General features: G+C 42.7%; 1 protein-coding gene across 4 annotated transcripts in view; it reads right to left on the bottom strand.

Moving 5' to 3' along the window:
• BCKDK (branched chain keto acid dehydrogenase kinase) overlaps positions 1 to 27,045 on the bottom strand; it is a 42,867-nt gene that overhangs the window by 1,346 nt on the left and 14,476 nt on the right. For all 4 annotated transcript variants that reach the window (XM_081969650.1, XM_081969651.1, XM_081969652.1 and 1 more), the window contains 9 exons: positions 25,402 to 25,470; positions 20,934 to 21,044; positions 17,730 to 17,777; positions 16,688 to 16,807; positions 14,804 to 14,902; positions 8,885 to 8,958; positions 6,024 to 6,152; positions 3,340 to 3,429; positions 1,265 to 1,426 (listed from right to left, as the gene is read on the bottom strand). In XM_081969650.1, coding sequence (XP_081825776.1) covers positions 1,265 to 1,426; positions 3,340 to 3,429; positions 6,024 to 6,152; positions 8,885 to 8,958; positions 14,804 to 14,902; positions 16,688 to 16,807; positions 17,730 to 17,777; positions 20,934 to 21,044; positions 25,402 to 25,470 — 902 coding nt within the window. The remainder of the gene's footprint in view (positions 1 to 1,264; positions 1,427 to 3,339; positions 3,430 to 6,023; positions 6,153 to 8,884; positions 8,959 to 14,803; positions 14,903 to 16,687; positions 16,808 to 17,729; positions 17,778 to 20,933; positions 21,045 to 25,401; positions 25,471 to 27,045) is intronic.

Here is a 27,045-nt window from a genome sequence, read left to right as displayed (position 1 = left end):
CCTTTTTGTTGCCATGTGCCCAAAGCCCGTGCTCGCGCGAATGCACATGTGCGTGCCCCAATTCCCAAAATGCAATGCGAGTACCCCCACACATGCACCCTGCCCTCCCATTTTGGCTTCCAGGTTGGTGGAGGTGGCTTTTCAGGCCCAAAATAAGGCACCAGGGGCGGAGGGGGGGGGGGCTTCTGATCTCCACAGTTTCTCCACCCAGCGTGCCTTAGCTTTCTCCTCCATTCCTGCCAGGGAGAGGCACCTGCGGAGGACGGAACCTGTGGAGATTGGGGAAGGCACAGGCAGCAGAAATGCAGGAGAAAGCTGGGGCACGCTGCAGGGGAAACTGCAGAGATTGGGGAAGGCCCCACCCCCACACATGCACGGCAGAGACCCAAAGACCAGCTGGCCGGCGGGAGGTGCGTGCACATGCGTGATAGCCTGGGCTGGGGCGAACATGTAGGTTCGCCATCACGGTATTAGGAGAGGGGGAAGCATCCATTAGGGATGTCAAACTCGATTTCTTTGAGAGCTGGTTGTGTTTGACTTTGGGGGTGGGGGCAGGGGAGGTGTAGGCCAGCTCGACATCACTCATGTTGGGGGCACCTATGGTGGCCTGGATGGGACTGGGGAATCGTGCCCGGCTGCACTGATCTCCTCCTCCTCCTCCTCCTCCTGCTGTTCTCGTTCTCCTTGGCCAGGTTGCTCATGATGTGTGCGGGAGGGTGAAGTGTGTGGGTCAGAGGGAAGCCCACACCCTCTCCACCCAAGGAGACCCAGCTTTGTAACCAAATCATCCTCAGCAATCAGATGGGAGACCACCAGGAAGGCTCCTGCCATCCCCTGCCAGCAAAAAGGGAGCTCGGGGGTGCCACGCACAGCCCTTCCAAGCTCCATTTTCACTGGCAGAGGCACTGTGGGCCGGTCCTTTGCTGTTTTCATGGTGGCCCCATGGACTAGATATAAGCACCCCATGGGCAGGATTCCGCCCACGGGCCTTGAGTTTGACACCCCTGCTTCATGGAGCGTCATGGCTTCAGGAAAGGCAAGACATTCCACCCACCCACCAACGCAACCAAACTACTGAGCAATGACTGTACAGGTGGTTCTTGACTTACCACCGTAATTGAGTCCTGCAATTAAGTCATGACAATCATCAAGTGGGTCACCAGGTGACCAGATCTGATTTTGCAATCTTTTTTTTTTTTTTGGGTGGCCTACCATATCTGGATTATCCCAAGCACCTCCCTTCCCACCTATGCCCTGTGCTCACCCGTGCATGGGGCCCGACTGGGCACTGTTCCCCATTTCCACCATGTTCCCGAAGAGGCTGTTCATCCGGGGATCCTGATTGCTCGCTTCGGCAGTGGTAAAGTGGTAATCAGTGACCTTCTCGACGTGGTCGTGAGGGATTCCTGCTCCTCGGTCTGAAATCCTGGAAAACGGGAAGAGAGACGTGCAGAAGAAGCCATTCCTCACATTGCAAACTTGTGAGACTGTTTGGGTGTTTCGGTAGAAGAACGTCTTGGTAGAAGACTAGACGGAAGATGTGCCACTCTTGGCTCTGGCCCTCTTGGGTTTCTCTGGAGCTTCTGACACCTAGTATGGTATCTTCTGGGTCACTCATGGTGGTGCAGTGGCTAGAAGACAGTATTATGGGCTAATTCTGCTGACTGCCAGCAGTTCGATTCTGACGAGCTCAAGATTGACTCAGCCTTCTATCCTTCTGAGATGGGTAAAATGAGGACCCAGATTTTGGGGGGCAAATATGTTGACTCTTTAAACCACTTAGAGAGGGCTGGAAAGCACTGTGAAGTGATATATAAGTCTAAGTGCTATTGCTATCTGATAGAATTCAATCTAGGAAGAAATTTGGAGCAATTCTGGTCCCTCCTGCTGGGACCTGCTCAGAAGATTATTTTTTTGGGGGGACATTAGTTTATAAAGTCCCAAGGGATTCTATTTGTCTCCCTACCTAACATCTAGAGGTGTGCAGGAGGTCACTCAGATCTTGTAGTGGAATGTTATTAGGATGCCGGTGATACCCAGCTCTTTCTATTCCCTCTGGTCTAACTCCAAGAAAATCATTTGTACCTTCAATTGCCCAGCTCAATAAAGGGGTGGGTGAGAAAAAAATAAGCTGAATGTAGACAAAATGGATAAGCAGAAAGTTGGAATCGGGAATTGGGGGTGGGATCTGCTTGGGTTGCATTCTGTTTATGTTTGTTTATTGCATTTATATGCCGCCCTTCTCCCAAAGGAGAAGAAAGACCAGTTTGGGAGGGCTCCTTCATCCCCAGTTGTCACTGGACCTACAAATGACAACTGCGGTGAGGAGTGAATTTACCCACTGATGGCTCTGAAGCTGGTGGCTCAGCAGAGGTCCCCCATCCCTTGGTTGCAATCTGTCTTGACATTCTGAAGATGTCTCTCAGTAAGAGGCACGGGGCCTTCTCTTCAGTGGCTTCGGAGGCCATGAAATGCCCTCACTAAGAAGGTTCGCTTAGTTTCTGCTCTCTTTGTTCCATTTAATTTATCTAGTTAAAGTGGGGAAAAGGGCTCTGCAATCCTTGTTGTAACAAACCACTCTGAACATTAGAATAAACAGAAAGATGAAGTAAAAATTACTAATAAATAAATAAATAAATAAATAAATAAATAAATAAATAAATAAATTTCCCTCAAAATGAGACCTCCCCGGAGGCTTTTGAGTGCATGCGCTAAAATAAACCCTCCCCTGAAAATAAGCCCTCCCCTAAAATATTTAAATACATGTGCAGCTGGTCCCAGCCATTTCGTGGGGGGAGGAAGGAGGGGGTAACATTTGCCATGTGCCCCACATGTACCTGCCATCCACGCGGAATGGCCTCGCGGAGGCCGCTCCTGCAAACCCTAGTTACTGTGCCCCTTCTCTTAGTGGCGACCGCAAAAAGAGGACCAGACCCAGTGACGCTAGGGCTGGCAAGAGTGTGCCAGAAACAGAGACACTTCCGGCCCTCTGTGGATCAGCTGATCCGTGGGCCAAGGTTAAGGGGCCTCCAGCACCTCGAAGATAATAAGACCTCCCTGAAAATAAGGCCAAGCGCGTATTTCAGGGGTCAAAATAAACATTTTAATTTTTAATAAAAGTTTTATGGTAAAATGTTTTATAAAATTCACCAAATTTCAATTCGACAGGATTTATGAGCCTTAGATTTTGGACGCCACCTGTAAGGTAACCTATTTCAGGTGCCTCGGTTCAGAAATTGTAGCTCTTACCCTGCACTGTTTCACCCAGTTAAAATTCCCAAGAGTCAGACAGGAGACATTTAGTAATATATAGATATGAAAATATTGCATAAAAAGTACCTTATGATGAGATCAATATCATTGTTGGCAATCGTGATGATAATGTCTGGCACATTGTATGGGGTATCCAGGTGAGATTCCATCGTAGCTCTGAAAGAATCAAACCCATGAAGCTATAATTCCACAAAAACATCATTTCAGCTGAGAATGCAAGAGTGTGGACATAGTGAATGTCAACTTTGAAGCGAGCATGGCTGAGGCCATCTTTGAGCCTTCTTGGTTGCCACAAAGCGAAGCGGGAGAAAGGGAGGGGAGAATTTTAGATAGCTTGGCTTGGCTGTCAAAATTAAAAGTTTTTTTTTTTGTGGGAACCAAGGTCATTCCAACAGGTGGCTGAGAAGAGGAGGAGTGGAGTAACCAGGCAACCTGCTAGCACCAGTAGCACTTTTTTTCCAATGCCATTTGATCAGTCGCTAAATGAATGGTTGTATGTCAAGGACTACCTGCACTGTTAAAAGTTCTGCGAGAGGAAAGAGCCCCTAAATTGGCTCTTTCCTCTAAGCCAACTGTCTCCTTCCTTCTTATGTTATAACTAATTCTTCTAAGAAATCTCAAGAAAATAGAAAGAGCTTATCTATCAATGAGGAAAACAAAATGGATTCAAAGCCACCAAATCTTGTTTTCTTTCAATACCTAATGCTGATCACCTTCTTCCGTAGGGAACAGGAAAAAAATATGTGGCAATCAACTCCCTACCTCAAAGACGGATTATGTCCTGGAATTATCCTCAATTTATGACTACAATGGGGACCAGAATGTAAGTCACTGCGGTTATAAATTGAGGGAAGACGGACATGATTTTTCAACTCTTTTTAGGATGTTCATTAAGCGAAACATGCAGTTGTAAATCCGAATCCCACGGTTGATAAGCGAACTCATTCTCCTGAATCAACAAAAAATGCCAAACACTAGCAAAATAATAATAATAATTGCAAATCGTGGTCATGTGACTGTGGGACCCTGCAATTGGCTGCAAATTGAAGCCAGTTTCCTGGGATTGGAAGGAGGGCGATGTGAGATTTTACAATATCCATAAATGCTTTGCGGGCCATGAAAAACGCTTTCCGAGACTATCGTAATTTTGAATGGTCATTAAACCATTCCAGTCTCTTCTTAAAAACTTACCAGTCGTAAGTCTAAGTCTTTCAATTATCCGGCCTGGCTCAACCGTAATCTTTTCATATTCCTCCTGACTGTCTTTTTAAATTTTAAATTTTTATTGTATATTGGATTTTTTATTTGTTAATGGTTTTAATTTGTCTTAATGTTTTAATCTTTTACCTCCTCCATGCATGTATGTCTTTGTATATATGTATGTTTATATATGTCTTGGTGTACGCCGCCCCGAGTCCTGCCCGGAAAGGGAGCGGCTAATAAATCCAAATTTATTATTTATTTTATTATTATTAAGACTACTTGAATGTAGTCCTAGACTTACTTTAGAATTTAGAGTATTCCAGGATCTGGAACCAACATATAATGTTTCTTCCCAGCAAGCAGGAAGGATGTGTAGGAGGAGTGGCAGAAGCTGGGGGTGGAGTCAAAAGAGGAATCAGCCGGGAATCCTTATGTAGTTACAAAAGGACTTAGCCCAACTTCTCTTGAATCCAGCTCTTATCTAATGCCAAGATCATGCTAACATTAGCGGAGTAGTTTCCTGGGCATAGACAAGATTAGTAATGAATCTGTTTAAATGGAATTTCACTGGTAGCCCTGATCTTTCCTGCCTGTCAGGATGGTTCAGAATTTAGACCTGTTAGAATAGAATAGAGCTAGAAGGGACCTTGGAGGTCTTCTAATCCAGCCCCTTGCTCAAGCAGGAGAACCTATAATGTTTCAGATAAGTAACTGTCTAGTTTATTCTTAAAAACCTCCAGTGATGGAGTGCCCACAATTTCTGAAGGCAAGCTATTCCACTGGTCAATTGTCCTCACCGTTAGGAAGTTTTTCCTTAATTCAAAGTCTCTTCTCTCTCTGGTTAGTTTCCAACCATTCTTTCTTGTTCTGCTCTCTGGTGCTTTGAAGAATAATTTGACTGCCTCCTCTTTGTGGCAGCCCCTCAAGTACTGGAATACTGCTATCATGTCACTCCTAATTCTTCTTTTCTTTAGACTAGCTAGCTGAACCCAAAACATATGTATTAGTCACCAGGCCTTTGATCATCTTAGTTGCTCTGCTCTGAACTTTTTCCAAGGTCTCCACACCTTTTTTTGTATCAGGGTGACCAAAATTGGTTGCAGTGTTTCAGAGGTGGTCTTACCAGGGTTTTACAAAGGGGTACTAGTACTTCATGTGATCTTGATTCTATGACTCTGTTTATACAATCCAGAATTGTATTAGCTATTTTGACGGTGGCTGCACATTGCTGGCTCATGTTCTAGTGATCATCCACTAGGACTCCAAGATCCTTCTCCACAGTTACTATTTTTGAGCCAGGTTTCGCCTAATCTGTACTTATACGTTTGATTTTTCCTGCCTAAATGTTAATCCTGGTTTGATCTCACCTAGTTATGCACGCCCTTTGAATGCCACCTTTGTCTGCTGGATTTCCTCCATTCACTCTCCCTTCATGATAGCTGCCCGTGACAGATGCCTGCTTACGTTCTCAACATTCCTGCCCTCTCATTCAAACCCACCAAATTAGGACAAAGTCTCCCTCCTGCTCACAGAGCTCTGGCACTCACCGCATTGCGTTCTTCAGCAACTCTGGAAGGATGTAATCCAGAGGCATTGGAATGAATGGGAAGCGAGCCGCCACATGTCCATTGATCCGCACCTGAGGCGCGTTGCCATACTTATGTTCACACAGGCGCCTGTGGAAAAAACCGCAAAAGGGCTAAATAGAGACCCATTTCTTATTTAATATTTAATTATTCAATACTTAATAATATTAATATTTAATTATCAATATTTAAATATTTAATTATTAATAATTAAATATTTAATTATTAATAATTAAATAATATTTAATTATTAATAATTAAATAATATTTAATTATTAATAATTAAATAATATTTAATTATTAATATTTAATTATATTTAATAATAATTAATATTTAATTATTTAATACTTAATATTTAATAAGTTTCTTATTAAGTGATGTGTCTGGGGACATTAGAAAAAGATTGACTTGTTTCCATCTTTCCAGGCAGGCTGACTTAACCAATTCTGTACCTTTTGCACTCCCTCTTGATCCTTTTCTCTTAGATTAATGGAAGAGTAACAGCATTTTTTTTTTCAATCATCCAGGCACAAAGGTGCTTTTTCAAGAGGCAACTGGACTTTCTGGTTTTTCTTTGAAGACATTTTGCTTCTCACCCAAGAAGCTTCTTCAGCTCTAACTGGATGGTGGAAGAATTGAAGGATTTATAGCCTTCTAGGCAGCTGGTCATTTGCATTCTTTTAGAGAGTCGTTGAGGCCCCTTGGAGGTTTATCTGTCAGGGTCACCTGAATAGTTCAAATGGGTGGAGAGTCTTCTTGAAACTGCTGGAATGACTGTGTTGCAGACTGTGGAGATAGATGAGGTCATATCCCTCCCCCTCTGTTGAGAGAGGGCTGTTCAATTTTGATTTGTGACCCTGGACACACAGCTAAACTTCCAGATGACCTTAACAACTGGTTAAAAGAATGCAAATGTCGAGCTGTCTGCAAGGAGTATAAATCCTTCCATTCCCCACCATCTAGTCAGAGTTGAAGAAGCTGCTTGGATGAGAAGTGAAACGTCTTCAAAGAAAAACAAGGAAGTCCAGTTGCCTCCTGAAGAAGCATCTTTGAGACAACCACAACCTGGTTGACTAAGAATCTCCATAGACATCGGGCCCAAATTCAATCTTTATCCAACACTTATAGTCGTTAAGCAGATCAGATCCATCTTTTAATTGGTCACCAGATACACTATCCAAATGTTCGGATTTTAAACCATTTTAAAAATTCGATTCAATGTATTTTGGATTATTTTGTGCTTTAATTTAGTTCAAATGCATTTTAATTCAACGCTTGATGCCACTGCATGATTCCAATCGATCTGCAATTAGCAGAAGATTTTCAGGACGGGAGGAAGCCAACAGTTGCAGGCAGTCCTCGACATGACCATAATTGGACCACAATTTCTGGGGCTAATGAGATGATTGTCAGAGGGAGTTTTGATTATCTTTTTGACATGGATGTTAAGTGAATCACTGCCATTGTTAAGTAAGTCATGAAGTTGTTAAGATCGTAAATGCCGATTTCCTGAACCTGGGATGCTCCAACCATCATAAATACCACGTTTCCCAGAAAATAAGACAGGGTCTTATTTTCTTTTGACACCCGAAATAAGCACTTGGAGTTCTTATTATTTTTGAGGTGCAGGAGGCAGAGAGAGTGGTCACCTCATGGCTGCTGCTGTGTTGCAATGCTTATGGGGAGGTCTTATTTTAGCGCATGCACTCAAAAGCCCAATTGGGCTTATTATCCAGGGAGGTTTTATTTTCGGGGAAACGGGGTACATGCCCTTTGCCAAGCTCCCAAATTTTGATCACGTGACCATGAGGATGCTGCAACGGTTATAAGTGTGAAGACTGGTCATAAGTCATTTTTTTTTCAGTGCCATTGTAGCTTGGAACGAATGGTTGGTAAGTCAAGAACTACTTATAATCTTACAAAGCCTTAATAAACAAGGAACTATCTAGTATGGACACTAGATGGAGCTATTGACTGCAGCACACAGATAGTCCTCAACGTGCAACCGCGATGGAGCCAAGAATTTATGTTGCTAAGTGAGACATTTGTTAAGTGAGGTTTGCCCCGTTTTATGACAGTTTTTAAGTGAATCACTGTGGTTGCTTAGTTAATAACACGAGTGAATCTGGCTTGCCCACTGACTTTGCTTTTCAGGAGATCCCCAGAGGATCACATGATCCCAGGAACACTGCAACCGTCATAAATATGAACCAGTTGCCAAGTGTCTGAATTTTGATCACATGACCATGGGGATTCTGAAATGTTCATAAGTGTGAAAAATGATCCTAAATCGCTTTTTTCAATGCCACTGTAAATTTGAAGGGTCACTAAATGAACTGTTGCAAGTCGAGGACTACCGGTATTATACTACTGGTAGCCCCCCAGGTTACAACAATTCATTTGGTGACTGTTCAAAGTTACACCGGCACTGAAAACAGTGACTTACAACTGTTTTTCACACTTATGACCGTTGCAGCAGTTCCACCCCCCCATGGTCACATGATCAGAATTAAGACACTTGGGAACTGACTAATATTTATGACGGTTGCAGTGTCCCTGGGATCATGTGATCCCTTTTTCTGATCTCCTTTTCACAAGCCAAGCCAATGGAGAAGCGAGATTCACTTAACAACCGGGTTACTAAGTTAACAACTGCAGTGATTCACTTAACACCTGTAGCAAGAAAGGTCGTGAAATGGGGCAAAACTCACAATGAAATGTCTCACTTAGCAACATAAAATTTAGGCTCCATTGTGGTCTTCAGTCGAGGGTCACCTGTATAAGCAGTGTGAAACCAGATCTACAGCAATAATTAAATTACCTGGCAAAATCCACCCATTTTTCAATTATTTTCTTTGGCGACAAGCGGGTGCAGATGATTCCAACAAAGTCTGGCTGCAAGAAAATGCAAAAATAATAATGCTGCTTCAGCATCGGATCAACATCATTCATTCCAATAAAATATTTAACCTAAAAGCTTTCTTCCCCCGACCCCAGGGCCAAAAGCTAAAAGACTTTTGGGCTGGGCCTGCGGGTTCTGTGGGCTGATGAGTCAAAAGCAAAGATGTCAGCAAAACCTTGATGACTGGTTGCTAATATCTCCTGCCAGACAATTTCTCGGTTATTCGGGAATCTAAATCTGTTCCAGCCAAAGGAAAAAGGTTTTATCTCTTTATTGCTGGAGGAAGGAAAGTTTGAGGTCTGTTCTAGCAAATTTGGGGGATTTGGGGGCTTGGAACACTGCATCCGTTAGATGCTCTCTTGTATGCCTCCCATAGTGCTTTGTTGTTTTTTTCATGTAAATTTTTTAAATTAAATGTTTTAAAGAGAACAGAAAAGCCAATATAAAACAGAAATTAGAAAGAAAAAAAGAACAATAAAATTTCAACAAGAATAAATAGAAAGAAGAAGCTCCTGGTTTCCTTGGCGACAAGTATAAGTATGATTACAAAAGCATCTCTTACACTGTGGGAAATCAGAGAAAAGGAAAAATAATCCCACCTCATCTTTTTTTCCTATTCTCTGGAGTTTTTTCTAATCACCAGAACCTGCGATTCTGAATAAATGAATTTTTCCTGTTTTATGCTAAAAGAGGTCTCCAGTCCCCTTACAAAGGGAGAGAGGCAGGGAAGGAAGGAAGGAAATGACATGGAGGGAGAGAGGGAAGAAGGAAGAAAAGAAGGAAGGAAGGAAGGAAGGAAGGAAGGAAGGAAGGAAGGAAGGAAGGAAGGAAAAAGAAGGGAAGGAAGGAAGAAATAAAAAAGAAAGGAAGGAAGTGATATGGATGGAGAGAGGAAGAAAGAAAAAAAAAGAAAGAGTAAAGAAAGAAAGAAGGAAGGAAATGACATGACAGAAAAGAGGAAGGGAGGAAGAAAAGAAAAGAAAACAGAAAGGAAGGAAGGAAATGACATGTCAGGAGAGAGGGAGGAAGGAAGAAAGAAAGAAAAAAGAAAAAAAGGAAGGAAGGAAGGTTGATTGGTTTGGTCTGTGAAACCAAAAAGGGAAGGAAGTAATAGAGCTGTATGAAGGTGGCCTGGTTTTGTAAGGTTGAGAAATACCCCAAAGAACGTGAAGATACACAGGTATAATTATGAACGAAAAAGCTAAACTATGTGCCAGAACATAACAACCTGATGTTATCTAGGTTGTTGTGGCTGGCCTGAAAACAGATATTTAGGTTAGTGAGGCAAGCAAATTATGCCCCAAAGATTGATGATAATGGAACAACTGAACTTGAATTGTGGGGAAATTGTGTAATATTCTTAATGAGTAAAGCACTTGAGGCAAAATTATTCTGTTAGATGATATGAATCAATGGACGAGGAAAAGAGCAAAGAAATAAAAAAAAAATGATCGGGCCATTTGAAGCTGCATGAACGACTCAGAATGACAGAGAATAGACAATACAAATATACAGTTTAAGCATTGTCCTACTCACAGGTGCACAAGACAATGGAGTGAATATAAATCTAAAGGCAGAGTTAATCTGATTGTTCATAAAGTCTGAGAGAATTAGCCAGTAATGAAAGAGATCATTATGTAGTGTCAAGATTGGGGTGGTTTTCACTTACCTTCCCTATCAGTTCGCAAATGTGCGCGCATGTGCTTTGCTAAAAAAAAAAGTCCCTAAATAGGACAAAATAGAGCCAGAGGGGGTGGGTAGGCCCACCCGTGATTTCTGCTACCGGTTCGGGCAAATCAGTCCAAACAAGCAGAATACTAACTCTGGTCAAGAATAAAACTTGGGGGTTGGTGGGATGGAAATGAAGAAAAGAGGTAAAACAAATAAATAATAAAAACAAAACTGCACGAGAAGAAAAGACGGCTCCTTATGAGAAAACATTACGAGACAGGTTAATTTTTCTACAGAAAGAATGGAAAGTGGACATAATCGAAGAAGTTGTAAGAACTGCTTGGAACAATGAAAAAAAAACTTTTTTTTTCTTATTTATTTTGTTCTTTTCTCTTCTACTCTGCTTTTTCATGCTTTTCTGTGAACTTGGAATTTCACTTCCCCTCCCCCCGTCCCTATTCTCAAACTGCCCTCAGAATTGACTTCGTTTTCTGTACTTCTCAAAACCTACATCTGCTCTGAATTCTTCCATGCTGGAAAGGTCCACAAACTGCTACCAAATGACAAATTTGTTAGCAATGCTTTTGGAGGCGTCCAGAGAGATAGAATTTCTGAATCAGGAAAATAATATTTCTACACCACAGCATGGGAAGGATTATGGCAAGGGTATTCTGACCAAGGCTTCCCAAGAGCATGAAGCAAACTCCTGGGCCAGACAAAAACCCCTTTTATTAATTTACTGTGAATTCTGCTCATCCATATACAACAAAGTTAGAACTATTAATCAGTGGAACAACTTGCCTCCAGAAGTTGTGAATGCTCCAACACTGGAAGTTTTTAAGAAGAGATTAGACAATCATTTGTCTGAAGTGGTGTAGGATTTCCTGTCTAGGCAGGGGGTTGGACTAGACGACCTCCGAGGTCTTAGGGATTGCCACAAAAAAGAGGGAGTCAAGCTATTAACCAAAGCACCTGAGGGTAGGACAAGAAGCAGTGGATGGAAACTAAACAAGAAGAGAAGCAACTTGAAACTGAGGAGAAATTTCCTGACAATTAGAACAGTTAATCAGTGGAAAAACTTGCCTCCAGAAGTTGTAAATGCTCCAACACTGGAGATTTTTAAGAAGATGTTGGATAACCATTTGTCTGAAATGGTATAGGGTTTCCTGTCTAGGCAGGGAGTTGGACTAGAAGGCCTCGTCCCTTCCAACTCTGTTATTCTATTGTATTCTATTGTATTCTATTCCATTCCATTCTAAAGTCTTTCAAGGGAGGATTTACAGTCACAGACCTTATCTGGCTTGGAGAGCTCATTTCCTCCCCAACCTCCTCACTGTCTGAATCTGCTGCCAGTTCCGCTGGCCACTGGCAGGCCACAATAAAGGGGCACAGATTTAGGGAAGGTTAGTGGAGATGAACAGAGATGGAAACCTTGTAGAACTTTGAGGATAAATTTACTGTGAGAAGATTGAATGGCGATGTGAATTTTTAAAAAAGGAAGCAACTTTAAGCCAATCGGACTTGATCTGGGTATTCTTGGTAGCAGTACAAAGATGAATGGCTACTGCTTCTTCCAGCAGTTTTTGTCTTCTTGTTTTGGCCTGCAGCCCTAAGATTTCCTAATGGCCTCCCATCCAACCTGGCTTAGCTGCCCAGATCAACCAAGATTGGTTATGTGCTGCCAACCTCCTGTGATCTGGCAGAACTGAAAAAGCTTCTTGGATGAGAAGCAAAACGTCTTCAAGGAAAAACAAAGCCCAGTTGTCTTCTGGAACAAAAGCACCTTTGGGACAGTTGACAAGGCTTGATTTTTTTTTAATCTTGGAGAGATTCTGGTTGAACAGGGAATACCCAGCAAAGAGAAGCACAGGTGGTTAAACTGATTCTTTTATCCAAATAAAAGAGTCTATTTAATTTTTGTCTATTTTGAAATTGCTTCTGGATTTCAGTGTTTGCAATGGGAAATATATATATATGAAACTTTGATTCTTTTTTTGTGAACTAGACAGGCTTATTGTTATATAAATGGCTTGTACATACTGTTTTGTAAAAGCAAAAAGTTGTGGTTGTAATGTTCTTACAGCTGCTGACAGAGCATACAACCATAGAGCATACGGCCAGAGCAGCCACTTCTGGAAGACTCGGTTTGGAAGCCGCCAAAAAAGCCATGCTGGGATGGTGGTGGCGATGGCAACGGAGGTGCCCTGGCTCTGCAGGGAGAGCTGAGCCAGGGCATCGTGAGGCTGGGAGGCACGAGAGCGGAACAGCCGCTCGCGCAACTCCCCTCTCCAGCCATGCAGAGCGCCATTCACGGGCATTTCGAAGGCACCAAGCCACGGGAGCCAGGTGGCGGCGAACAGGCACTCATGCGGCTTGGCTATACCCCTAGGTCAGTGAATGGTGCTGTGCCCGGCTGGAAAGGGGGTTTGCCGGGTGGCTGCTAGTGAGCGTGGTTGCTTCATGGCTTTTGTGTTGCGCTGCTGCGACAGCGCAACACAGCCATTCGCCCATGAGGCTGTGCCCGGCTCTTTGGGAGCCTGCTTGCAAGAGATCAGCCGCCTGGCAACTCCCCTCTTCAGCTGAGCACAGCGCTGCTGATCAACCTAGCGGTATCCCAAAGGCACCAAGCAATGTGATCACCTTTGCCTCCCCTCCGGTTCCCACGGTTTGGCACCTTTGGGATACCGCTAGATTGGTGAGCGGCGCTCTGCCTGGCTGGAGGTGGGGGGTTGTCCAGGGGGCTTATTTGCAGGGGAAGGCTTATATTTTTTCCCACCAGAAAAATGTGGCATGGCCTTATTATCAGGACATCTCGTATTTTCGGGGAAACATGATACAAATATTCTCTTCTATCGATAAACACTTTTTGGTTAGAGGGACTCAGAGCCTGCCTTATATGAGATGACTCCCAGTGGAATTCATTCTAAATCTTGGTATGATTTCTATAAATAAGGAATGCAGAATAATGTCCGAGTATTTGATCCCTCATACATCAAAGAAATACAAAGCTAAGGGATAAACTAATAAAAAACAGATTTGAAAAAAGAAAAGACTCAAGAAAGAAAAAGAGTGAAAGTGTAAGAAAGAGGAATAGAAGGAAAACAAAAAAAGAATGACTTTCAATTTTCTTTGGTACAGATATAAGTAAAAATATATCAAACTCTTTTACTCTAAGATAAACATATGTCTACATTATTTCCATAATCCCATATCTAATCATCAAAACCCAGATCAACTTTTAATTTCAGTTTCTCACAAAAAGTCCAGTAATGGTTCATAATGCTTTAATCACTATTTGTTAAGGAAACCATAACTTTATTTGATTGCACCAAACTCTAAATAAAACAGGAATGGAAAATCCTAAACTGTAGTGTAGACCCATGCATGTCAACTGGCAATTTTAAGGTGGATGGACTTTGATTCCAGAATTCCCCAGGCAGCATGAAGTTCGCCTATCTTAAACTTGCCAAGACTGAAAAAAGCTGATCTACAGATAGAGATTTTTCCAATCCTCTTTACTGGTTATTACTTATGAGCAATCATAATGCAAAATCCTGACTTCCATCCCATCCCAGACCACTGATAATGCAAAATCCTGACTTCCACTCCCTTTCATTTCTTGACTAACCTGCCAGTTCTCTTCTCCTGCGTGCAGGGCAACAAAAATAGGCCACGTGACTTCCAGTTTAAAAAAGTTCAGTCAGACTTTCCAACTTCTTGGGGGGGAAAAGATCTTGCGAAGTTGGAAGTTTAAAAAAAACTGGTGGTCACATGGTCTCCCTTTGGGCTTCAGGGATGTGGCAGCCTCCCAGCTGATCGGCGCTGCAGATTCATTCACACTTTCACAGCCTCCCAACTCATCAGCATGGGTCCCAGTAAGGCCCCTGCAGCTTCCCCACCCTGAATGGCAAGCCCAGGGGGGAGGGGGACAGAGGACAGGACGGGAGAGTCAGTGGTGGGATTTCCTGGTTCGCCGAACTAAGCAGAATCTTAACATCCAGTTCACCCGAACCGGTGCGAACCGACTGTAGCCCACCACTGTTCAGAGTCCTCAAAAATGTGAATCGAAATCACGTTTAGCTTACTAACAGAGAAGTCCTGACTCCTGCAAGTCAAATCTAATTCTCCTGATTATAAAATCTCCGTTGAATTCAAGAAAGACAATACTTTGTCCTCATGCAAGGCAAGGTGGTGAGTAGCCAGCATCCGGATGCCCAAGCGGGAGGTGAGGGTCTTGTCCAGAAAGGAACGGATCATCTTCTCATCCTGGAAAGAAACAACTCCTGAGATTCAAAGCAACTGCAAAACCTTTCTTCCCACCCAGCTTTCTTCAAATGTCCTTCTCCTTGGTCGCTATTTGATTTTAAACGGGTGCAGGTGGCACTGAAACGTTTTCCCTGCAAGTGAGATCCAAAAATCAGCTGCCTTCGCCATATTTAGCCATTTCCCCAAAATTGACTCCACGGTTCAGATGATTATAGTGACAGGAGTGAAATTGGGAAGGTTTCATAACATGGAGCAAGCCTGGATAGTCTCTCCTCACGAACTAACTCTCCAACTCAATGTTTCTCAACCTTGGCAGTTTGATGATGGGTGGACTTCAACTCCTAGAATTGAACTGGGAGTTGAAGTCCACCCATCGTCAAGCTGCCAAGGTTTGAAAAAGATTGCTGCAATTCTTCTAATCTCTTATCAGGCTTCATCAGAACTCCCTCTGAAAGGGATTTCAATTCTCATGGAAATCTCTTGTGAACTTTTACTGGGAAGAAAATCCAATTTATCGGATAGGCTTCCAAGAATCCCATCAATCCGACTTGTTTCCCACTTGAAGTAAATAAATCAAAGAGAGAAGCAACCTGGAATTAAGGAGAAACTTCCTAACAGTGAGGACAATTGATCAGTGGAACAGCTTGCTTTCAGAAATTGTGAGAACTCCACCACCGGAGGTTTTTAAGAAGAAACTAGACATCCACTTATGTGAAATAGTATAGGTTCTCCTGCTTGAGCAGGGGGCTGGACTAGAAGACCTCCAAGGTCCCCTCCAGCTCTATTCTGTTCTGTTCTATTTATTTTACTCTACTTTACTCTACTCTACTCCACTCTACTCTACATCTACAAATTTTAATTATGGTTAATATTAATATCTCTCAAAGCTCATATAAAAGTTTTCTGCATTTGGAAACCTTTAAAATAGTTTTCCAATGAGATTTTTTTTAAAAATTCCAGTGGGGTTGATTTCCATACTGTAGTCCTTATTATTCTCATCTATAACCTCACAGAAAAACAACAACATTACAACACAGGGATCCATCCTTTTGCCAAATAACCCATTTAAAATAGTTTTCCAATGAGCTTTTTTTTAAAACCTCCATCACTAGAGGTTTTTTAAAAGAAACTGGACAGTCACTTATCTCAAATTGTATAGGGCCGTGATGGAGAACCTATGGCATGCATACCACAGGTGGCATGCAGAGCCATTTCTGAGGGCACGTGAGTCATTGCCCTGTCAGCTCCAGCACGTGTTGAATTTCGGCCATTTTTCGTCCTCCGGAGGCTTCCCTGAAGCCTCCAGAGGGCGAAAAACCGCCCAATGCACAACCCATAAGTTCGGGAACGGATGGGGGTGGGCACGTGAGCATGCGCAATAGTGCGTGCGTGTGTGCTTTTCGCACCCAAGGCAAAAAAGTTTCGCCATATAGGGTCTCCTGCTTGAGCAGAGGGCTGGAGTAGAAGATCTCCAAGGTTCTAGTTCTCGTTCTATTCTAATTCTGTTCTAGTTCTACTCTATTCTTTACATCTCTGTTTTCGTGAGGGGGGGAAAGATTTTTAGAATTTGTTCCAAACATCCTTCCCATCAGGAGAAGGATAATGGTCTCCTCACTGATAACGGAGAAGCTACCTGTTACCTTGCAATCTCCTGAAACCATGACAACGATCACGGTGGTCTTATCTCCATCCCTCTCAAAATATGTTAACAGGCCTTCAGCCGCGGAGTTCTTTGGTTGCTGCACAGTGGCCTCACCCACTTGGACAAACAGCCTCACCGATTACCTGGATGTGTTTGCGACATTCTCGCAAGCCTTCTGCCAGCAATGTGACGATGTCCTTGTGATCATCTAGGAGCTGTCGGACCAGTTTACAGTACTGGGTCTCTGATTCTTGGTCTTTGATCTTTTAACACAGAAGAAAAGATGAAGGAAAAGCATTAAATAAGGGAACTGGGGCTCTTGAATGATGTAGTCTAATGACAATTCATTTTAACCAAAGTCATTTATTTTATTTACTCGATTTATTTGCTCCTCGTATCACTGCCAAGCGACTTTGGGCATCTGTTTTTTTAAAATCTATTTTGAAATATATATTGTTGCTTTTCATGGCTCTACAGCAGGATTCCCCCAAAGTGGACAATATTGACCCCAAGGATCCAATATTACTGTTAATGTTAATATCAATAGTCTTTATGAACTACTACTATTATTATTAATTAAAGTAGGCAGGCAGAATTTTATTTTGGTCATGAACCAATACAAATACAATCAATAAAATGAACAACACGAAAACTATCCCCTACCAACAAAAGCTATATAGCAATCATCTGTGGGCAAAACTTACACATCATGTAGTAAAATTTGGCTATTTTTAGAGAAATACATTTGTCTTGATTATTTCATGGACAGTGCAGATAAAAATGATCAAAGGGCCCCGGAAATTTAAATAAAAGAGGTATAATCAACTTGTGGCGAATGTCTCTGTAGAACTGGCAATGCAGAGGAATTGTGGATTGTTCATTACAGTAATAATGATTAATAGAAAACAAATATATATATATATTAATATTAATATATATATTAATAGAAAACAAATATATATATATATATATATATATATATATATATATATATATATATATATATATATATATACACACACACACACACATACATACATACATACATACATACATATATATATATATAGTATAATAAATGTTGGAGGTGTGTGTGTCAAAGAACAATCTGAAACTTCACGAAGGGGTCGATGAGCAAGCCTCACAATGGCCAAAATAAACATTTCTCTTTCCAAAGATACTTACTGGGGGAAATTCACTCAGTTTCTGGAAGGCCCGAATATAAAGCTCGTGCTGAAAATAGAAAAAAAAAAAAGGCAGGAATAAGTAAAGCAGAAGAACCATCAACAAAATCAGGCAATATGCACTCACCAAATTCCCAGCCTCTGGTTAGATTTTGAGAAAGAAAGAACTGAAATAGGATAAACACAAGGGGAGAGACAGGCCAAGTATTGGGGGCTTTTCCCAGGGGTGGGCTTCAAAAACTTTTAGCAACCGGTTCTCTGCCCAATTGCTGGGTGGGTGTGGCCATGGTGGGCGTGGCCTACTTGGCTTCCTGTACCACGGCGGGGGGGGGGGGCATTTTTTGCCCTCTCCAGGCTCCGGAAGCTTTCCTTGAGCCTCTGGCAGGAGAAAACTGCTTCCCCCGGCTTGCGGAAGCCTCCAGAGATCAGAAACAGGTCATCTACTGGCCTACACTGCAGGGCCACTGTAAAACAGTAGTCACTGCTGTTGTAATGCTGTTTTGAGGGAAAATGAGGCCACGAGGCCATGGCAATTAGCAAGCTACTTAAAAATTTGACAGTGGCTAGGTGAATAGTTTTCTTTTTTAGCCACTGTTCAAGGGAAGCAGAATACAGTATATTAAAGGAAAACGGTACTCAGATCAAGACTTTTGCCATCTAATTCTCTTGGGGGAAACAACAGAATATTTGATCAGTATTCCTATCATTTTTACTGTTACCACACTTAGATTATACATTGTTATTTCCCCAAAACCTCACCCTCCAAGACAGATTATGCTGGGAGCCATTGATTTCTTAAATTCTCCGTACATCCTTGACTTACAACCACCAATGGAACCAGATTTTCCACTGTTAAGCAAGTTGCTAAGTGAGTCACACCCATTTTGGCTTTTTGCCATGGTTGTTAAGCAGATCACTGAGGTTGTTAAGTGAATCGTGTGGTCATTAAGTGAATCTGACCCCCTCCCCCCCCTTGATTTTGCTTGTCAGAAGCTGGCCGAAAAAGTTGTAGGTGTGATCATGTGACACGGGGACATTGCAACCAGTGGTGGGATCTTATCGGTTTAACAACCGGTTCAGGGATCGGGTGCTTTGATCATTTGAAAAAGCACCTTTGGGACAACTATGACCTGGGTGTCTGTAGAGATTCTCAGTCATCCAGATCATGGTTGTCCCAATGTTGCTTTTTCAAGAGTCAACTGGATTTTCTTGTTTTTTTTTCTTTTGAAGATGTTTTGCTTTTCATCCAAGAAGCTTCTTCAGCAGTGGGGAAGGGAAAGATTTATATTCCTTGCCAACAGCGGGTCAATTGCATCCTTTTTACAATGCAATACAATAGCAGAGTTGGAAGGGACCTTGGAGGTCTTCTAGTCCAACCCCCTGCCTAAGCAGTAAACCCTATACCGTTTCAGACAAATGGCTATCCAACATCTTTTTAAAGACTTCCAGTGTTGGGCGATTAATTGTTTTAACTGTCAGGAAGTTTCTCCTCAGTTCTAAGTTGCTTCTCTTCTTAATTAGTTTCCACCCATTGCTTCTTGTTCTACCCTCAGGTGCCTTGGAGAATAGTTTGGCTCCCTCTTCTTTGTGGCAACCCCTGAGATATTGGAACACTGCTATCATGTCTCCCCTAGTCCTTCTTTCTATTAAACTAGACATACCTAGTTCCTGCAACCGTTCTTCATATGTTTTAGTCTCCAGTCCCCTAATCATCTTTGTTGCTCTTCTCTGCACTCTTTCCAGAGTCTCCACATCTTTTCTACATCGTGGCGACCAAAACTGAATGCAGTATTCCAATTGTGGCCTTACCAAGGCCTTATAAAGTGGTATTAACACTTCACGTGATTTTGATTCTATCCCTCTGTTTATGCAGCCTAGAATTGCATTGGCTTTCTTGGCAGCTGCTGCACACTGCTGGCTCATATTCAAATGGTTGTCCATTAGGACTCCAAGTTCCCTCTCACAATTACTATTGAGCAAGGTACCACATATACTGTACCTGTGCATTTTGTTTTTCTTGCCTAAATGTAGAACTTTTTAGAGTCCTGGAAGCATTTGGAGATTTTCTGGGTCACCTGAGTAGTGCTCCTGGTTCCTGTAGTCTGCATTTTCCCCCTTCTGGAAATCCATTTCTACTCCACACTCCAAATAGTATTCATCCCAAATAGTATAGCTAAAGGTCTGTAGAGATTCTCAGTCATCCAGGTCATGGTTATCCCAAAGGTGCTTTTTCAGGAAGCAACTGGACTTTGTTTTTTTCCAGTCCAGCTGCCATGCACAAAAGACAAATTCCCTTTGGGTCTGTATTAAAGATAGCCCTTGACTTACAACCATTCATTTATCCCAAAGGTGCTTTTTCAAGAGGCAACTGGACTTTGCAGACTACAGAAAACAGGAGCATTCCTCAGTTGACCCTGAGGACATAGTTAAACCTTCAAGTGCTTCAACAGTCCTCTAAAAGGATGCAAATGACCAGCTGCCTGCAAAGAGTGTAAATCTTTCCATTCCCCGCTATACTGTCAGAGACGAAGAAGCTTTTTGGATGAGAAGCGAAACGCCTTCAAAAGAAAAAAAAAACCAAGAAAGTCCAGTTGACTCCTGAAAAAGCACCTTTATGAAGCTGGATGACTGAGAATCTCCATAGACCGCCATTCATTTAGGGACTGTTCAGAGATATGACTGGTGTTTCCACTTTGCACAGTGGCAGCATCCCCAATCACACGACCAAAATTAGGGTGCTCGGCAACCAGTACGCATTTACGATGGTTATAGCATCCTGGGGTCATGGAATCGCCATCTGGCACCTTCCCAGCCAGCTTCCCACAAGCAAAATCAGGGGGAGAAGTTGGATTTGTTTAATGACCATGTGATTCACTTAACAATGGCACTAAACCAGGGCAATAAAAGCCACGGGTAGAAGTCACTTAGCAACTGCCTTGTTTAGCAATGGAAATTCTGGTCCCGATTTTTCTGGTCGCAAATCGAGGACTACTTGTACTGCTGCTTTGAGAAGCAGCTGCTCAAAAAAGCAGGTAACGAGGCCCTTGTTATATAATGTGAAGAAGCAATTACGACACGGCTTTACGGGTGGGTGATCAGAACGTCCATAGCCTTAATGGCCTCGTCTGCCTCCCCTGCTTTAGATCCAACGGCAGTTATGGGTCATCTCTTTCCGATGCTTCCCCGCAGACCTTGGGGCGCCTACCACATGGAGGATGGTGGGGTTGCAGCCAATGATGAAGGGAAGGCTTCGAAACCCTTTGATGCGGTGAGCAATACGGACCGGCAGCTCGTGGTGCAGGTAACGGGAGCTTTTCTGTAGCCAAAACACAAAAGGGGAGATTGTAAATCGGCGAGCTCCAACCTTTCCTGGCTGGTTGGAACAGAGGCAGACGGAGAAGGAATGGTTTCCCCATGCATGTGCCACTTTCATAAATGCAGCTTTGCATGAGCTCGCCCACTATTTCTACAATCTGGTTCCAAACAGGCTGCAGACTGGCGGCTGGGGACTAATGTACATCATTTGATTCTGCTGCCTGATTATGTCCAAAAGGAAGGAAAATATCTTAGTTGTCAAGGTGTTATAAGCCGAATCAGAGGAGGAGGTGTTGGAATCAGGGTCAGCATCAAGGCAACCTGGGAGCTCCAAGGGGGAAGAGGGAATGGAGCTGGCAGAGAGTGAGACAGAGGTGGAGCCTATGCTGTCCGTCAGCTGTCAGATGGAGAGCCAACAGCCCCCAGGTCTGGAGGTAGCTGCTGAAGAAGAGGAGGAGCATCTGGGTCCAGTGCCTGACGCATGGCTGCGCAGAAGGCAGAGGAGAGGAGAGCAGTGGAAATCTATGGGCCGAACCTGGGGAAGGAAGAGCCACCGCTGCTAGGGAAGCCATACCCTAGCTCTGGGGATAAAAGGCAGAGGGCGGAGATGAATAGATGTGACAGACAACTTATTCATCTTCCGGATGGACGGACTTGTTAGCCTGCGAGATAAATTTTTTGCCAGCACTCCTAATAAAGGAATCTTTTGAGTTCATGTCAGAGGATTTGTCGTGTTTGGGGAGCTGGGTCAGAACACAAGGTCGAGAGAAACACTGCATTAGAGGGTATCAAATAAATAGATAACTGAAACAAATGAGATTCAAAAGCTTCAAAGAGACCCAACGCACTTACTAATAGTGGATGTTTGGAAAGTTTCCATCTCACTTCTCAAGAGTTTCTCCTCTAGTTCCTCAGTTTTGGCATTAAAACTCATTGGATTATGCCCTCCCCTTAAAGGACTTGACGGGAATGTTCTCCATGGAAAGATACAAGCTGGGCTGCATCACCTATTATTCCCAGCCAACCTGGCCAAAGGTGTAACGCAACTCAACTGGAACACCAGAGAGTATCATAAAGATTGATCTAAAGTCCAACAGCCTTGTTGAAACTGGACAGAGCTAGGGCGAATTTATAGCCTGGATGGTGATTTGCCTGGAAATTCAATCTGCCAAACCACATCAAATAACAGGAGCTTGCTTAAAGTGAACACATATGGAATCGGTCAGATGAATAAGCATGGTTTATGCTTTGTGACCACTATGCCACAGTATTGTGTGCATGTGTCACATAACACCATTCACATGATACTCTGAGCCACATAAGAATAAGACTCTAGTTTGCCAGCTTTTATAAGTAGGGGATTCATTGTAGCTTCAACAGCTATCCAAATTTATTTACAATTTATAATATTACAGCTTACCAAACTAGAGGATTTTGAATCAGTTTACACGGGGTAAAAGTTTAAGGAGTCGCTGTGGATTTTACTCCGCTAGTTGTTACCGACTATAGGGGGCGGTACTCATCTCTGATTCTAGGTGATTGAGCCTAGAAGACATTTCCATGGACATGTGGCCAGCATGATGTCACGGACTGCTGTTACCTTCCCAACAAAGTGGTACCTATTTATCTACTCACATTTTCATGCTTTTGAATTGCCAGGTTGGCAGAAGCTGGGGTGAAGACAGGAGCTCACCCAGTTGCGTGGCGCTTGGGTCCCGAACCTGGGCTGCCAGCTTTCCAGCTGACAAGCCAGGCATTTTAAACATTGAGCCACCGCGCTGCCCAGTTTAGGAGAAACTTATAGCGTAATAAAACACTGTAAAACAATCAATAAACCATATCGATAGAGATAGGAAAGGAAAACAATAGAACAGTTATTGAGGCAGTTTGGTGTAATGGTTAAGCTAATGCCCCAGAAACAAGAGACTGTGAGTTCTAATCCTGCCTTTGGCATAAAAGCGTGCTGGATGACTTTGTGCCAGCTCCTCTGTTTCAATCCAACCTGCCTAACAGGGTTGTTGTTGTTGTGGAGAAAATAGAAGGAGAAAGGAGCATTAGATATGTTTTCCACCTATAAAGTGATAAACAGGTAAAAAGAAGTAAAGTAAAAAGTAAAATAAAGTAAAGTAGAGAAGAAAGGAAGGAAGGGAGACAATTTCTTATTAGAAATTTAGAAACCAAAGGAACAAATTTTTAAAAGCTATGATTAATATTCATTAGAGGAAGGTTAGGGTTGCAACACAGGAATGCCAGCAATGTTAGTGTGCAAGTGTTGATTGTTTGTGTACCTACTAGACTTCTTATCAGCCTGACAAGGAATTCTTTCAGTGGGGTACAGAACTACATCTCTCACCTGTAACGTCTTGAAGAACATTTTTAGATTTTTTTTTAAAAAGACAGCTATCAACATGTGTGCAGGGGGTTGGACTAGAAGACCTCCAAGGTCTCTTCCAACTCTGTTATTCTATTCTATTCCTATTCTATTCTATTCTTCTATTCTATTCTTCTATTCTATTCTAATATATATGTTGCTGTATTTATATGATACAAGGTGCATGTTAACATACACAGATTAGTAGGGGCCCCTAGGCTCATGGGGCCCATGGGCAAATGCCCATCAGGCTTCTGCGTTAAGACAGCCCTGGGTTGTTCGATCTCCAAGATCCTTTTTCATCCCTATGAGTCTATGATTTAATGATTCTACAAGTTATTCTTGAAATGTGAACATTTGTATGTGATTTTTATTTTCAATTCAGACAGAAATGGAGAGTTTAGGTTTAGTGGTTAAGGCACCGGACTAGAAATTGGTAGACAGTGAATTTTAGTCCCATTTTAGGTATGAAACTTGCTGGGGATTTTGAGCCAGTCCCTCTCTCCAGCCCAATCTACCTCACAGAGTTGTTGTTATGGGGAAAATAAGAGGAGCAAGAAATATCAGGTATTTTTGCCTATTGTTGATAAAGATAGGATAAAATAAATAAATACAAAGTCTCACAGCTCTTCTGTCATTCAGGCTAGAAGCACCACAGTATTGTCCAGAAACAACTTGGATCTCTCAAGGAACAGAAGGCTAAGATTACAAGCACAGACTTAATTCCACTTTTCCCCTAAGGGCCCTCAGCCAAGCCCAGCACTTGGCTCGCCGGTTACTGTAGCTACATGTCTTAATTTCAAACACCCTCTGCTTTAAACCAAGGATTGGTTCGCATATGCCTTGATGGTGCCTAAATTCTAAAGATTTGGGGTGGGGGGGGGCAGTGAAGTTTTGGAGAGCTATCCTTTACCTTAATGCTGCAGAAGACACAAAATAGAAGGCGGGGAAGAGAGAGGTTCTCAAAATAACAAAGTAAAGTTCATATTTAAGAAGAAAGAAGGGGCATTCAGTTGTACGTGCAATATTATCCTTTTACAGTATAAGGTTTAAGCCGGAAGTGTTTAACCCTGGCAACTATAAGACTTGTGGACTTCAACTCCCAGGATTCTTCATGCTGACTGGGGAATTCTGGGAGTTGAGGTCCACAGGTCTTAAAGTTGCCAAGCTTGGACACTCTGGTTTAAACCATCTCAGAATACACACACACACACACACACACACTTGGGGGAGGGGCAGGGGTGGGGGTTTGCAGGGGTTCGGGAGAACCTCTAGCTAAGATTCTGTGCAGTTCGAAGAACCCCCAAATCCCACTCCTGGCAGGCCCCGCCCCACCCACCCCACCACGCAGCCTATTTTGGATAGGGCACATACGGAAGCTCGGGGAAGGTAAAAAACAGGCTTACCGGAAGTTTGGGGAGGCTGGAAACGGGCCCATTTCGGGCCTCCAGAGCTTGGGACGGTCATTTTTCCCCTCCCGGAGGTTCGAAAGAAGCCTCCGGAGCCCAGGGAGGGCAAAAACGGCACACACACACCGCCCAGCAACCGGGCAGAGAACCCCTTGCTAAAATTTTTGAAGCCTACCCCTGGGGAGGGGGGCTATATGTGTGAAATCCAAACTAAGAAATAGAATGGCAAATTAAACTTGGGAGGGAATTTTGAATCAGGAGCTCCTTCTTTATTAACAGATTTTCCATGTGCTAGATTGTGTCACCTGTAAAAAAACGCATTTCTATTCTAGACACATAACAGAATCATATGATGCAGCTTTTCTAGGTCACACCTATTAGATATATATACCCTTAGATCCAATTTCCCGAAAGAGACTTCCTGCTCTTCAAGATTTAGCAAACAAACCAAGATTTCTCAATGTGTAGAACAGCTCCCGAGGCAGCAATAAACCTCATAATTCCAAGCAGGGAAGGGAAAGGAAGAAAAACAGATTTCGATTTGGGAAGTAACAACGTGGGGGTAATCTCACACCTACCAAAAGATGACTGCCATCCTGAGAACGTCCAGAATACAACATGGTGGTAGGTGTCAACCTCACAGAGGGCTGCAAAGAGAACAGAAAGCATGTTCACAAAAACTTCAGAGGCCCCCAGGGAGCCAATAAGCACAGCTTTCCACAACAACAACAACAACAAAAAATCATTATACATGGCCTCTTTAAGACTTACGGACTTCAACTCCCACAATTCCCTAGCCAGCATGGCTGGCTGAGAAATTCTGGGTAGTGAAGTCCACAAATCTTAAAGTTGCCAAGTTTGGAAACCTCTGCTGTATTCAAAGCCTTTTCTCAAATCTATGACACCCTCCAAAGGTTTGACGGTGACCCTCTTTGCAACATGCAGAATATGAAATCAATCCATGATGGTACATTAAAATGGATTGGCACCAGGTATTTGTGATTTTTTGTTTTTTTGTTTTATGGTCGTGTTTTATAGTTTTTAAAACAATTTTATATCTGGGTATTTTTTAATCTTGATTGGGAGCAGCCCAGAGCTGGCTGAAAGATTGACGTCTACATAAATGTTTTAAATAAATAAAGAATAAAATTTCCAGACACAAACTAAACCCTGAGCTAGTTATAGTGGCCAGCAACTCCCTCGTTTATTTTCTACAACCCATTTTCACACCCATCCATAAATTTCCCCCGCACCTGATGTAGAGAACTACAGAAGTGAACTATGAAGGGATGATGGTTACAAAACTATGCTTCAAGTCCAGGAAAAAGGGAGTATGTGAATAAGAATTCCACTCCAATACACTAGAGCAGTTTTTCTCAACCTTGGAAACTTTTTAAGTTGCATGATCCCACAAGGAACGAGCAGCTGCAAAAGCTGATGGAGTTAGTAGAGATGACTGAATTGAATTCTTTAATTAAGGAAAAGAGTACACCTAATTTTATTTTTTACTTGGAAACCACTTCTGGACTTTGTTCTCGAGGTGGAAAAAATATGAAACTTTGATTTTCGGTTTTGATGATTAGATTGATCTGTCGTAATAGAAATGGCTAGTATCTATTACTATGTAAAAGTAAAAAGTTGAGGCCTGTATGTTTATTACTTTATTCTTCTGCACTATAAAGAGAGACGGAAAATGTTTTTTCCCCTTTTTTCACCCTATGCTTTTCCTCTTTTCTTTTTTCCTCCCATACTGCCCCATTATTTTCATTTTTCTTCGTATTACTTATTTCCGATGAACTAACATAATTTGTAATAGAGTGATGTGGTTGCCGGCTGCCAATTGCTTGTGGACTGGGGAATTCTGGGAGTTGAAGTGCTCACGTCTTCAACCTGCCAAGGTTGAAAAATACTGTGCTGAGGGAATCATTTCAAGCGGGAATGAGCAAAATAGGATCCAAAGACTTTGTGTCTGCGGCATTCAAAGCACACTGGCTCTCTTCCCAGGGAATGAAATAACAGAGAAGCTCTGCTAAGTCTAGCTCCACCCAACCTCCTTGCTATGAACACTGAAAGGGCATTAACTATGCCAAAACCAACAAATCTGTAGCCAACTAGGTCAGGCACCCTTCAGGAATATAACATGCGTGCTCGGACCTGTCCTTTTATTTCAGTCCTGGGACAAATATGCTCGGTGCTCGAGCGAGTCCTGGCCCGAGGTTTTA

The sequence above is a fragment of the Natrix helvetica genome, assembly GCF_964273705.1.
Source record: "Natrix helvetica genome assembly, chromosome: Z".
NCBI classification, from domain to species: Eukaryota; Metazoa; Chordata; class Lepidosauria; order Squamata; family Natricidae; genus Natrix; species Natrix helvetica.
The sequence above is the reverse complement of the archived record's forward strand: the minus strand, read 5'-3'. Positions and strand labels throughout refer to the sequence as shown.